Source organism: Lagopus muta, chromosome 4, assembly GCF_023343835.1.
Source record: "Lagopus muta isolate bLagMut1 chromosome 4, bLagMut1 primary, whole genome shotgun sequence".
In the NCBI taxonomy this organism is placed as follows: domain Eukaryota; kingdom Metazoa; phylum Chordata; class Aves; order Galliformes; family Phasianidae; genus Lagopus; species Lagopus muta.
In genome coordinates, this window is record NC_064436.1 from 15,020,007 (window position 1) to 15,033,264 (window position 13,258).

General features: G+C 43.5%; 1 protein-coding gene and 1 long non-coding RNA gene across 5 annotated transcripts in view; one reads left to right on the plus strand and one right to left on the minus strand.

Moving 5' to 3' along the window:
• The first annotated feature begins 1,276 nt into the window (after nucleotides 1-1,276).
• The window catches only part of INTU (inturned planar cell polarity protein), a 48,026-nt gene continuing 36,044 nt past the window's right edge, over nucleotides 1,277-13,258 (plus strand). Inside the window, exons 1-3 of one of the 4 annotated variants that reach the window (XM_048941041.1) lie at nucleotides 7,940-8,035; nucleotides 9,426-9,629; nucleotides 9,713-10,299. In XM_048941041.1, the coding sequence (XP_048796998.1) occupies nucleotides 9,774-10,299 (526 nt within the window). In that variant the 5' untranslated portion in view covers nucleotides 7,940-8,035; nucleotides 9,426-9,629; nucleotides 9,713-9,773. Of the gene's footprint in view, nucleotides 1,361-2,430; nucleotides 2,628-6,772; nucleotides 8,036-9,425; nucleotides 9,630-9,712; nucleotides 10,300-13,258 lie in introns of those variants that run through there. The other 3 variants (XM_048941042.1, XM_048941040.1, XM_048941039.1) reach the window with 3 other exon arrangements.
• Nucleotides 8,127-13,258, minus strand: part of LOC125691575 (uncharacterized) — a 46,807-nt gene continuing 41,675 nt past the window's right edge. Inside the window, exon 4 of the long non-coding RNA XR_007376170.1 lies at nucleotides 8,127-9,269. This is a non-coding gene — a long non-coding RNA (uncharacterized LOC125691575). The remainder of the gene's footprint in view (nucleotides 9,270-13,258) is intronic.

Sequence of the window (13,258 nt, forward strand, 5' to 3'; positions counted from 1 at the left end):
TTTTTGCTGCTTATCAGCAACAAGATACTGTCATTCCGTATCTGTCATTTCATAATCTACATGCTCCTCCCCCCTCCCCTTTTTTTTTCCATTTCAGCTCTCTTTTTCTACACTTAAAAGCTTTTTTGGTGAGTTGTAAGCAATTCTAATGCAGGTTTTCACAACCAATTTTAGCCTTGAGTACAAATATTAGTATTAGATGATATTATCATGAAAGTCAGCATTAGGTGGTTGTAAGTAACACCAGACAAAAAGTGGTCTCCTGCGAGAAGGATCACGAGAACAAGGGGAAAATGACAAATGTCCTGGACAAGCCTTCTGGCGATGCCGTGGGGTTCTGATGGTAACGATTGGTCTTCTTGTTCTCTACAAGCAAACTCCAGCCCTAGAAATGAATTTTGCATTGCCCTAAGCAATTGGAAAACACAACACCAAATTAAACATCACTGCTCCCTCAGGCATAAAAACAGTACTGAGAACAAAAAAATATTTGTACCAAATCTCTGCTGCTTACTGTGGTGCTGCTGTTATGTAATGCTGAGCTCATAACCACGTATAAAGGACTGATGGGAATGCAGTGCTCCAGATAAGCTGTTCAAGTCCCAGGTCTATGTTACATTCTAGACTAACCTTTACAATCTCAGCATGTATGTGCAAGGATTTTTGCTTCTCATTTGCCTGAAGCTAATAAACACTGCTAGCAGCTCTGGTTCTTAATCACGCTGCGATCAGATGTTAAGCTGCTGAAGGCTGATTATTTCAAGTTACAAAATATTTTTTTATTAACTGATGCTCCTTTCAGCAGCACCAACTTTGTTTTTTATTTTTCCAGTTCAGCTTAAAAAGATCTCCATTTTCTTTTTCCCAGTTTCACAAGTCTAGTTTACCATAGCAGACACACCGTGAGAACACAAAAGTTGCTCTATTTGTGAATAGAAAGAAAATTTCTAACCCTGCCATCAGATACATACTTCCAAGAACATTTGCAGGTGAAACACTCCAAGTTTCGCATCACATGATACCCACTAATGTAGTCACCCAGAAATGTGAATTGTGCCTGAGTGGTATCTCAGGGGATAAGACCACCACACTACTTCCATCAGCTTCCTGAAATCGTGATGTGACGTATGGGAAGTGTTGAGTCATGGCCTGAACCACTGATTGATCACCTGGGGAAAAGATCAGCTCAGCCCTGGAAGCATAGGTGAAGGCAATTCAGCTGTGTGAATAGAAGGGCTGGAGCCTGGCTGCACTTCTCTTAAACCCCATTTAAGGGCTGACTGCCTCTAGGGAAGGATCTTTTTCTGGAGTTCTCTTCCTTATGGAGTTTTTCTGTGTGAGCCTACAGCTTTGGAGACAGGTAAGCATTCTTTTCCTGTTTGTTATTCTACTACACTATTCTCCCCAACTGTAACAGTGTGGTATTGTAGAAAGTTCTTCTCACAGTGCCTGCTGCAGTAACGTTATGATTATTTAGAGTCTGTACACCCAAAGCTCTGTTAGTCACTGCTTCTTAGACCCAGAATACTGATATGCTCTCAGCTTTCCTACCACCACAGCCCTGGTGCTGCAGGACATGGCAAGAGTTTTAAAGTTGTTATTCTGAATAGATTTGCTGCTGTTGCCCATCTTGGGTGCACCAATTTGACTGTAGGCAGTTCCCACATCTCTGAACTCAGTAGGATTTTGAAGAGATTGCCCTTCCCTTGTAACTTTTAGCTGGTATTAACGTAAGTGCCAATCAATAACTGATTGCAAGCTCTTACTATCTAGTGATCCTAAATTGCTTATAGAAGGAATCTGGATGAGATGACGTGCCTGACTAAAGCATCACGGAAACCTGACCTCCCTGTAAAAGGGAGTAGAGAGCACAAGTGATGGCTATGCACAGATAAGGACTAAGAACAGTAGAGATGTGGGTCACATCTCCATTCAGCCAGTGCACCGTGTCAGGCAGGAATTTGTTGCAGGGCCTTGCAACTCCTTCCTCATCTGGAAAGACTTCTATGTTTTATATATATTTTTTATTTTCTCTCGGAGGAGGGGGAGAGGAGGGGGGAAGTGGGGGGGCGGCGGCACAAGAGGAAGGGCAAAGATTTTGTGGGATTGACCCTTTTAGCACTGATACCTAAGGAAAGAGAATCAATTGGACAACTCGATTCTCTTAACCAACAAGAAAGTAAGTGGGGAGAAAAGGCTTTCTCGCCCCGGAGGAAGGTTCAGGGACGAGGAGTTCTACGGCTGTCAGTTCGAAAGGGTTCCACCGAATCTGCGACAGACCGCTGTTTCCTGAGATCCGCTCCCCCCAGGTGAGGATCCGGCACGGGGCAGGCGACAGGAAGCCCCAACAGCAGCCCGGCCCGACCGCCCCCGCCCCTCGGCGCGGGCCGCGCTTCCCCCGCCCCACGGCGGGCTCGGGGGCCGGACGGGCGGGGCGGCGGAGGCGGGCGGCTCGAAGGGTTCCCACCTGCCCGCTGCCGCCCGCCCGCAGTCCCTGGTGCCGCGGGGCGGGCGATGAGGGGGCCGCGGGCGGGCGCGATGTTCGGGGCGGGCAGGTACAGCATCCCGCGGCCCGTCACCAGGAATCTGGAGGACCTGGACTCAGTGCAGAGCGTTCTGCTGCACAGGTCAGCGGCGGGACGGGGACGGGAGGCCGTGGCGGGGAGCGGGCCCCTCGGCGCAGCCCCGCTCGGAGCGAGAGAGAGGCGGGCGGCGTGGAGCCCGAGCTCCCGGCCCTGCGGAGGGGCTCCTCGCGGCAGCCTTTTGTTGCCGGGGCAGGAAATGAAACGGGCCGAGCCCGTGTCCGCCCTCGCCTTGTCCGGGCGCTCGTGCTCCCGCGGCCCCTCGGCAGGCAGGTGGGGCGGCGCGCCCGGCTCCGCCGGAGCCCTCGGAGAGAGCGCGGCGTGTGACGCGGGTGCAGAGATCGAGGCGACAGGAGCTGTTGGATCCGTTCGTGGGCGCTGGGAGCGCTCCGTCAAGGAGAAGAGGAAAAGCTGAACTGGTGGGCAGTCGTTAGTCAGCGTGCGGGAGAAGCGCTGTCTGCTTTATCCCTGCCTTTCTCATCTCTAACGTGCGACGTCCCGTGCCGTTCATGACAGAGAACTTGTAGCGGTAGCACCTTATCCGATGGGCCGACAGCACCCATCACCGACAGAAGCGCGTCTGCTCTGTGAAGTGCCCGTTTCCTCAAGTATTTTCTCGGCTGTGTTGATTTATTTCCCACTAAAGAAAAAGTGTGCTCTCTCCTAGTGCTAGCTCCAAACATATATTGCTATGGGAACTGCCAACTGATTCTTAGCTCAGCTTCTCCCCAGCTGAAAGCACCAACTGAATGAATAGTTGCTTGAAATGCCTGAGGATGAAAGCAGTGCTTGCAGCAAGCAGAGTGCTCTGCAATTGGGTTGTTCCTATGCTGCTCTCTGCTGCAGCTCTATGAGCAGAAAACTTGTCCGTATGCTACCAGGGATCCTATGGTACCTGAAATGCTGTGAATGCCTTTGTTAGTGACTTGATAAAGAAAATCTTGTTTTGAAGTTGAATTAAATACGCTGCCCAGTGGTATTGCTTATATCTTTGCAATTTCAGTGCGGTCAGGTACTTATTCATTCATGAAATATTTGCATGTTGACATGGCAAACAGTCACTTTGTTCCAGGAGTGATGTACTTGCTATGTGCAGCAGGTGATGCTGAAAGAGCTTGAAGGTTTCACGTGAAGTAAAAATGGATAAGTTGTATTTGAAATTACAGCTGCTTTCCATGCTAATGGGAACTCTTAACCATGCAAGACTTTTTCCTCAAGGGAATGAGACAGTTGGACTGCTGCTCCTGAATTCTGTCAATGTCCTCAGTTGCTTTTATGCCCTTTTTCTGAAATACTATTTGTGATCCATTTTAACAGTTGCTTAGATCGGAAGGGATGCAGGAGCTTTAACAAAATAAAGAACAGTCAATTTTATTTATGCAGTATTGATTTGTTTTCATACAAAAATTCTTTTGGTCACAAAGGTAGCTTTCCTTCTTCGCATAGTCTGTTGAAATGTAAATTTCCCAATTAAGATGAGTTCCAGTATCCCTACTCGGTTTGTACTGCTTTGCTGCAAATGTTGGCTATGCAGTCATGTCAGAAAAACTGTGAGCAGCAGCTCTTGTAATCACAATCTTATTTGTGTAATCTTCTGTCAACCTTACTGTAATCACAAAATCTTGTTTATTAAGAAAAGCCTATGAAAAGTGCTTTTTGCCCCTCTTAAAGAAAGAAAGGCTTTAGTGGAGTAGGGGAAAGCTGTACTGTTGTCATTAAACTTGAACTGAAAGGAATTCATTCCTTTTTCATGTTTTTGCTGATGTTGTGTACGGGAGGGGGAAAAAAAAAAAAAATGAACTTCCCAGCTGAAAGAACTGGGATAGCTGGGATGGCTTTGCTTAGCAGTCTGCCACTTCTCTGCTTGTTTTCCTTCAGATGTTTCAGTAAAGGTGGTGTTAACCTTAAGAAACAGATGAAAATATTTTTATCTTAGTACTGTTTGTTTGTAGTGTGTCATATCTTATCTATAATGTATCATTTTATGTCTGTCTAGTTGTCAATAGAGTCATGTTGGAAATATTACTCGATTTGAGAACTGGTAGAAAGGAAAAAATGAAGACATAATGAGCAATTTAGGCTTTCTTATTTAGTTGCTGATAACAAAGAGCTGTAACTTGAACTATGTAAAAGCAAAGGGACACTTAAAATCTTGATTAAAAATGGTGACTAGATGAAGAACAGATTCAGTCGTGAGATTGTGAGGTACAATCACTGGAGAACGTTGCCAGCTTACAGCACCATTCAGGTGGTGCTGCAGTCAGTTCTGCTCTTCACCCCCACTTAGCAGAGGAAATGACCCTGAAGAGGCATAGGAGGCAGCTGAAGGCTCAGCACCCGGTGATCCAATGTAGTTTCTGGTTAGTGTATTGGCACTTCATAGGCATGGACTGGATGCTCTTAGTGTCAGTCAGTTCTCTTGTGGTGAATGGAGCAGTAATTTGCTCCTGTATAAACAAGACCTAACGCTGCTTCTGTTTTTAGCCTTGTTGAACAGAGCGCAGCTACATCCATATTCAGGCCCAGCACACCTTCTTGAACTTGAGTCAGTGAAATAAATCTGACATACTGTCTGATCGTGGGTCCTGATGAAACTGCTGAAGTTTGAATTAACTATATGTGACCCAACAGGACAGATTAGTTACACAACTCCTAACTTTTCCTGTGCTCTTACAGCTAATAGAAAAGATGGCAGTTCCCGCCTCGTTTCTTCATCAGGGTGGAGGAATCAGTTGTTGATGTGTAACACTGAAAAACTGTTAGTAGTTGAAATTGTCAAGTATATGGTTAGGGATTGGAATAGGAGGTAAGTATTTCTTCAGCCAGACCAAAACTGGAGTTGTATGCTTTTTTTCCCCTTCGTTAGAAAGGACCAGTATACCTCACTGGTGTGTCGTATGCACTATCCCCTGTTAACTACAGTCTGCTCCTGAACACAAACGTGGGTCAAAATAGACTTATTTTTAGAGTGCAATATGTTTTGAAGCATGATATTAAGCTAAGAAGAAACAAGCAATTTCCAAACATATGAGTTAGTTCGTCCAGAAAAACCTTCAGGCAAAAGAGTGTTAAAAAGCACTCTTCTGGTTCTTTACTCTTTTAATTATTCACTTCTAAATGACCATCAACCGGTTGTTCAGTAAGAGTGAGCAGTAGTAGTGATGCCAATGATGTCTTGTGGTGTATTTTGACCATCTGCTTGTCAACAACAGCAGCCAAGTGCAGAAGGGCTAGAGGTGCTTCAGTGAGAAGCATCAGCCCAACCATTTGGACTGAGTGTAAAGGATCTACCAGAAGGCAAATTGTTTTCCTAATATTTATGCCCAAGAAATGATGGGAAGCTTTCTTAAGCAGGATTGTGTGGGAATGTTTCTTCACTCAAATAAAATTCTGCTGCATGAGATAAATCCTTCAATTTTTAGTTGTTCCCACAGCACCAAAACCCCACATTCATTTCAGAAGAACACTTAAGTGATTCCCAGCTATCTCAGTGAACTAAAATCTTCCAGTATCCTTTCCTCCATAATAGGTTCATCTCTGTATAATACCAAACAGTGTAAGACTGCCTCCAATTTTTGGAGAGCCTGTGTTTCTCACTTATTGAACAAACAACTGGAAACAATTAACCAACTCTTGAACTCAGTGAAATTTGACATAAGTAAAAGGATAATCTGGCAGCTATAACTTCTCTACAGAAACACTTCAGTGCGCTATTTACTGTATTAAAAGTGCTTGCAAATAGTAGTGGAATTAGGGTGGATGGGGACTGTATCTCATCTGCCTCTTTGAAAATTGTAACTCCTGCAGTATTCCTTCCAGAAAATAACTCATCAGGCTCTTTGGGAAATGTTGTTTATGCAGATTCTGTTTTTGCACAGTAAATTGTTTGAAAAGTTGGGTACTTCTAAAGCATTTTTTTCACCTGTTTTTTCTGGAAGCAATAGACATGAAAGTTGGTGCATAGCTTGCATTCTGGCAATTGGAAACAGATATAATTTATTTTAAGAATCATCTACCATGCATGAATGATATACTCTGCATAAAGTGGTTTTTGCCAGCTTGGTTAATTCTTTTCACTCTTTCTACCACGACTTGTCCTAACTTGAATAAAATCATACTGGAACAAACTTGCCTTTTTTTTTTTTCTTTAGGTAGGGAATGTTTGTTTCTTCCCTTGGATAGTTGTTTATTCAGAAAATCCACACAACAGTAACATTTCCTTTAAAGAAGCTTTTCTACAGACATTTCAGAATTGCCACAACATTTGATGTAGGTATTTCTAACTACTCTGGTTGAAGTTGAATCACTGGGACACAAGTCCAAACCATTCCTGTCTGTTAATTCCCTTAAAATCACTTTGATCAACAAATGCTTCCCTAAGACAGTTTCAAAGGCAGGAATCTCATACCAGAGTTCTGCAACTCAAGCAAAATACTGCAGTGCTATAAAACCTCACTGCTGAGGCTGTGCAAGCATCCTGCTGAGCAGAGATTACATCCAACACATTAAAAATGTTCCAACAATTATTCTCTATCCCTTCCCTTATTCACCATGCGTGTCTTGATAGGTTTACTGACTCTGCTACACAGTGAGTTGCCTGCAGGGCTGCCATGGGTCTTGTTTTTCATGCATGTGAATAATTAATGCCTTGAAAATGGAGTCGTTTTTTGTTTTTCTATCTCTACTGTGTACTGACTGCTTTCAGGGGCCAAAACACGTAGCTGGTTTGGCTGTGCCTCACATCCCTGCCCTTTCTCACTTACCTGCTGTCCTAAGCTAAGAAGCCATCTTCGTTTCTTGTGCTTCTTTAAATGATGATGGGATGTATTCTGCTGCTAATGTTTTGATGGTGAAAGTCAGTTTTTAATTGGAGTTTCTTTCTCCAGATAAGTTTTTGATTATAAGCAATGCTTTGGAGTTCAGCCCAGAACTGTGGTTCCATCGAGAGTCTCTTTTACGGGGATGTTGCTGAGGCCTTGGTAACAGACAACCAAACAGTCTATTTCCATTACGTTTTCAGTGCTGACCCACTGAAGGATGCTCAAGTCCACCGAGACTCAGATGTGGGTGCAGAGGGAGTAACGGGGGAGACTGGGCGCTTCCAAGACTCTCTTACTCCGTGTAGCCCGAGCACGGAGGAGAGCGGGCCTCCCAGCCCGAGGTTCCACTAACGCTTCCCGACCGTTGGCGGGGCCCTCACAGGCGGGGCCGCGACCGTTAACTCTCGCGCGCGGCACTGCCACGCGCTTCCCGCGTCTCCATGGCGCCGTGAGGAATCGCCAATCAGAAGGCGCGGCGCCGGTCACGTGCGGGCGGGCAGTCATGGCGTCCGAGGGGGACGGCGCGAGCGGAGCAGCCGCAGGCATGGAGCCGCTGCAGGGTGGCAGAGCGGGGTGCGCGGACACCGGCAGCGAGAGCGGCTCGGATAGCACCTCGCTGTCGGGCAGCTCCGAGTAAGGGCGGGGCGGGGTGCAGCCCGCAGGGCGGGGGGGGATGGGCTGAGCGTTGGCGAGCATCATTTTGGGCAAGAGTGCATAAATGCGAAGTGCGTGACGTTTGTCCTGCCTGCAGCTCCCTTACGCGCACCTAAGTCCCTGCGGTTCCAGGCAGGGAGTGGTATCTCTATGGGCGTTTTGTTTTTTGTTGTTTTTCTTTTTTCCACTCAGACCTTTTCTCTGAGTCCTAAAAGTGCTCTGGTGGGATGTCTTTATTATGTTCTTTCTCAGCTGTGCTCTCTAATTAATGCACTATTCAAGTTGTGTGCTGATGTTAGTTTTAAATGAAACTTTCTTCCTCAATGTAGTCAAATTATCTTGTTCTAGATTTATGAATGTGTGCTAGCTTTACTCAATTATTGATATGATTACGTATGTCTTCATTGTGCGTTTCCTTGTTTGATTGCTGTTGGGGCAGTCTCAGGTTGGCAAGAGCAGAGATCTGGCTGCCCTCAGGCATTCCTGAGCTGCTCTTGGCTGTTCATGAGCATCTTTCGTGCAGAATATCTTAGAGTTTCTTCACAAAGTTGCTAATACTGACTTCTATGTGCGTGAAATCAGAAGCTTTCTAATGTTCACCTGAAATGTTTTGATAAATAAATCACTGATGACTTTCCCTGCTGTGATGGTTGCTGATCCTTGTGCTCCTGTAATAGCACTCAGAGGTTCTGGTGCTGTGGAATGGACAATTTGCCCTGTTGCCTTTTCAGCTATCTTCTTTTTTTCCCCAGCCAGAAGAGTGTGATTTCCTTCAGTCTCTTTCCATTTAAGAGATGTTTATAAACTACTTTGTATTTGTCTCTGTGCTCTGGGCCTGTTTCAGTTACTATGTCTCTTTTAGACTATACGATCCAAAGCTGGACGTGGTTGACACATCGCTATTGCCAAACTAGAACAAAAACTTCTTATGTCTTGCAGACAGCACTCCTGTTAATCCATCCTGCAGTTGCATTGCCTTTCCTATGCAGCATCTCGATGCTAGCGATCTACTCCAGCTGCTAGAACTCTTTCTGTAGCAGTGCTGCCTCTGTACTCTATTGTTTTGTATTTTTTGCATGCAAATCTGAATGTGTTATTTTGACACGTCTTAAAAAGTGTTATGTGGATTTCATTTTGTTCTTTCTTTTTGTTATTTTAAGATGATTTAAGAATGCTAGTCCTGTCTTTCAGCGAGGTTGCGGTACAGTCCAACCTATAAATGCATAAAGGAAAAATTACGGCAGAGAACAAATAGGATGCTGTTTTTTCTCAAATCCCCCTCATGCCCATGAATGTAATTACTAATTAAAACTAATTAAAACTTGGATGTGAAAGAAACATTTTTTTTTTTTTTTGCTTGCTTCCACAGAAGTCAGTAACAATAACAGTACTTTTTGCAATGATTGGAAGGCATTTGGAGAATCTGTTTTAGTGTTTGAAAGGGATGTCTTTCCTTCCCAAAGCTGTCCTGGAAGATTTCCCATTCCCACAGCAAACTTAAAGCATTAAACTTTTAATATTCGGGAGATCGTATACTTTCTTGCCTTGTACTCTCCATATACCTTCCCTTGAAGTAAGTAGATAAGTGAGTAGAAAGACTTGCAGAGCAGTCTTTCTTATCAGAGCTATCACTGATTGTTCTTCTTTGTTTCCCAGTGATCTTGAGCCTGAATGGTTGGATCGTGTGCAGAAAAATGGGGAGTTATTTTATTTAGAAATGAGCGAAAGTGAGGAAGAAACTTTACTTCAGAATGCCTGTCCAGAAATACCGTCGGTGAATCATGTCAGATTTCGTGAAAATGAAGCGGAAGTTATTCAAGAGGGATCACGGAAAGAAAGAAAGTATGAACTGAAGAAACTGACAAAAATATTAAAGAAGAAGAATCTTTTACCAAAGCATTCTAGTAAGAAAGGAAGTGGAAGCTGTAATGTGCGCTCCAGTGGTCCAACTTCCATACTGAAACACAACTCCACTCAGAAAATGGGTGAAATACAGCAGAAGTACAAAGACATATATGTTTATGTAAATCCCAGAAAACTGGTGGAGAATGCTGCAGAAGATGAGCAGCACAGGCTGCTAGAGGCCTTGGTAGGAATTGTCCATCAATCTTCATGGAGCAGCAGAAGAGCAGAAAAACAAGGCAAGAAGGATAAGGTTACCAGAGGAATCAGTGAAGAGAAGCTTGTAGTACACGGCTTGGTGCCAGGCAGTTCAGCAATGAAAACAGGCCAAATCTTGATTGGTAAGTTAATCATGTGAACATGCTCTTCTTTTAAAATGAATATTTTTATTGTATTTTGTTTTTTGAGAGGCAGCTGCCTTGAGTACTCCCAAGATGTAAGTGCTGCTTACAAGTACTGTTTTGTAAATTCCTGAGGTACCATTTTAAGTAAATGTCACTGCATTTGGTGTTTTGTCACCTATTCTGTGTTTTATATTAATGGTTTTAAGAATATGTGACATAAACCAGAAGGCATTAAGGAGATGATTGTCTCTTTAGCCTACAAGGAGCAAGCATCTTCAATTTAGGAAAAAGAAGTACTGCTTTACATCTTTAATTTAATGTAGCATTTACTCTGTAGATAACTGCGCCTGTGGAAAAACTTGAGTGTGCCAAATACTGTGTTTTGCTTTTATTCTTTTCTACCACTCTTCTTAGAATACACTTTATATGGATTTTTGAGACACACGCAAAAAAAGAGAGAAAAAGCGTGGAGTAAATGCATATTTTTTAGATTTTGTCTGTTCACAGTCTTGTTTAGTTGTTCTTCTGTCTAGCAGTGAGAAGAGCTTCTTCAGCAATTGTGATCAGCAGGCCTCTCAGCTGCAGAATGAGAAGGCAGTGAGTTAGCAGAGCAGCTCTTTTGTGTTGGTTTGGCTCTTGCCAGATGTAAGGCGATGCAGCTACGTAACCTGGCAGGAAATAAACCCAGAAGAAAAACTGTTCATCTAGTTTTTGCTGGTGTGCTGAGTTAAACCGGATTGCAGAAAGCCTGACAGGCACCAGAGCTTGAGCAACATACAGGAATGAATTTTCCTGGCCAGTAGTGAAGGAGCAGATGCATGTGCTCCTATTTCCAGCATCAAGAAGCCACTGAAATAAGTGACTTAGTACTCATGAACTCCCAACCTCAGAGACTGTAAATGTGAGACAGCTAACTTGTGTCTGCAACGGGTGGAAGGTGGTTAATTGCCCTTGAAGTTGCTCTCTAGTAAGAGCAAGCAAAGATGTGATTTTGGTTAAAAGATCATGAAAATTTTAATACTGTAGTAGCACAAATTGCACAGACTCAGCATGAGTGCTTTTGGAATTCCAGTGTTGTGTGTGTTAAAAATGCAAATCATGCTCTGACTAGCTCATTCTTCTTAGAATAGATCTTCAGTACGTTGCTAAAGAATACTCGAGGGAGAATTGGATAGCTTTCAAATATTACCAGAAAGAACTGATTAGTCAAGAAGTAAGGGATGAAGAAGGAGGGGGAGGAGGAAGAGTTTCAGCTTGACCTACTGTGCTTAATGGTATTTAATCTGATTAGTGTCAAGCTGGGCATTTATAACCTGTAAGTTAATTTTGGGACACACGTTTGTTATGTAACCACCTATTTGTAAGTGCAGCTGTGAAGTCAGAACAACATGGACACACCAAATTGAGGAGAAAGTACCAGTGGTGCATCATCTGCAGCATTCAGTGTTTTCTTGAGCGAATGAGCACAATTTTGTTTTTTGTTTTGTCTTCTCTTAAGTACAAGTTTACATTTAAGTTAATCTAAAAAGTCCAGCAACTTCACGTGTCATAGGGCTGACAACCAATAGTGCTCTGGTTTGGGATGTTGGAATGAAGTATTTTCAAGCATATTACAGTTATCCAGCTTGCAGTTGGGAAAATGAGTTGTATTCTGTGCCAACAGTACAAAATATATAATTTGCAAGTATTTTTATATGAAAATTACACATCTACAGTGAACACTGAGTACTCTCAAATTTTTATGTGGTGTCTAGAAACAGAGCTTTGCATAAATTAGGTGTTTAGATTTCAGTGCTGTCAGCATAAAGATATACAGTAAAAATAATTTTGATTCTCTCAGAAAAACTGCTTGGCTTACTGTCTCTGTATTGGACTTTGGATGATGAGTGTTACATTATATAACCAAAGCCTGACTTAGAAACAGTAGTTTCTGTGTAGTTCAGTGGAGGGCCTTACAGGAGCTGAAGTTGCACAGAAATTTGAGGAAAAAAAGTCAATAGAACTTTGCTTCTAAGTTTTAGGAATTCTATTCAGAACTGTGGACAAACACAGTAAAATGTATTTCTGTGGTCAGTCTAAAACCTGATCAATATGGCATGATGCTGACTGACTGGAACTTTGTTCATCTTCTTTGACCTTGATATAGGTGTTAATCTATAGCATAGGTGTTAATCTGTTCCTGATTATTTTTTTTTTAAATTAATATTTTAATGACCTGCAGTGGGTGATACAGACCATTTCTGTATCAGTATTTTTGTTTCTTTGCTCTTTGTTTTTAAGTGAATGCCAAGTATATTTTCCCTCTTAAAAGCCATGCTTTAAAGCAGTGGGTTTCCTGGTGACCAGCTTGCAGTGGCTGTTGCAGGCATTTCTGTCTCAGCATATTGTTCCTGAATTTGATCTGTTGTCAATCAACGTAAAACTTGAAGTCATTCCAGTATTGACAGAAACAGAGCAGAAAACTAATAACAATTTAGCAAGTGCACTTTGCCTACCTTCTTTGTGCTCAAACACCTCTCCTCTCCCTCTTCCTCATCTCAGCCCCCCTGTTCCTACCATATGGTAACTGCACATCTCCATCTCTTCAGGAAGGTAATGAATGGGGCAGGAGACTGGGATTGTACGGGCAATGCTTTCCTTCTGCCACCCCTTGCTTCTTGTTTTACTTTGCCGCATCATAACGCTTCCACAGGCCTTAAGCTTTCAAGGAGTGAGAACCTCTGTGGGCCCCAGCCCTTCCTGTAGTGGCTGCTGCACTCTTAAATACTTGGGCAGAAGTGCCACTGGCTGCCCTAGCTGGGCCAGATGTGCTGTGAGTTGCTCCGCTGAGTGGCAGGAGGTGGTTCATGGCTTTCCACACAGCTCACTGCTGCAGCACCCAGCTCCCCACATCATGGCAGGGCTGCCCAGTAGCACAGTCTGCCTCTCTGGTCTTAAAATTTGAGCACTCTAGATT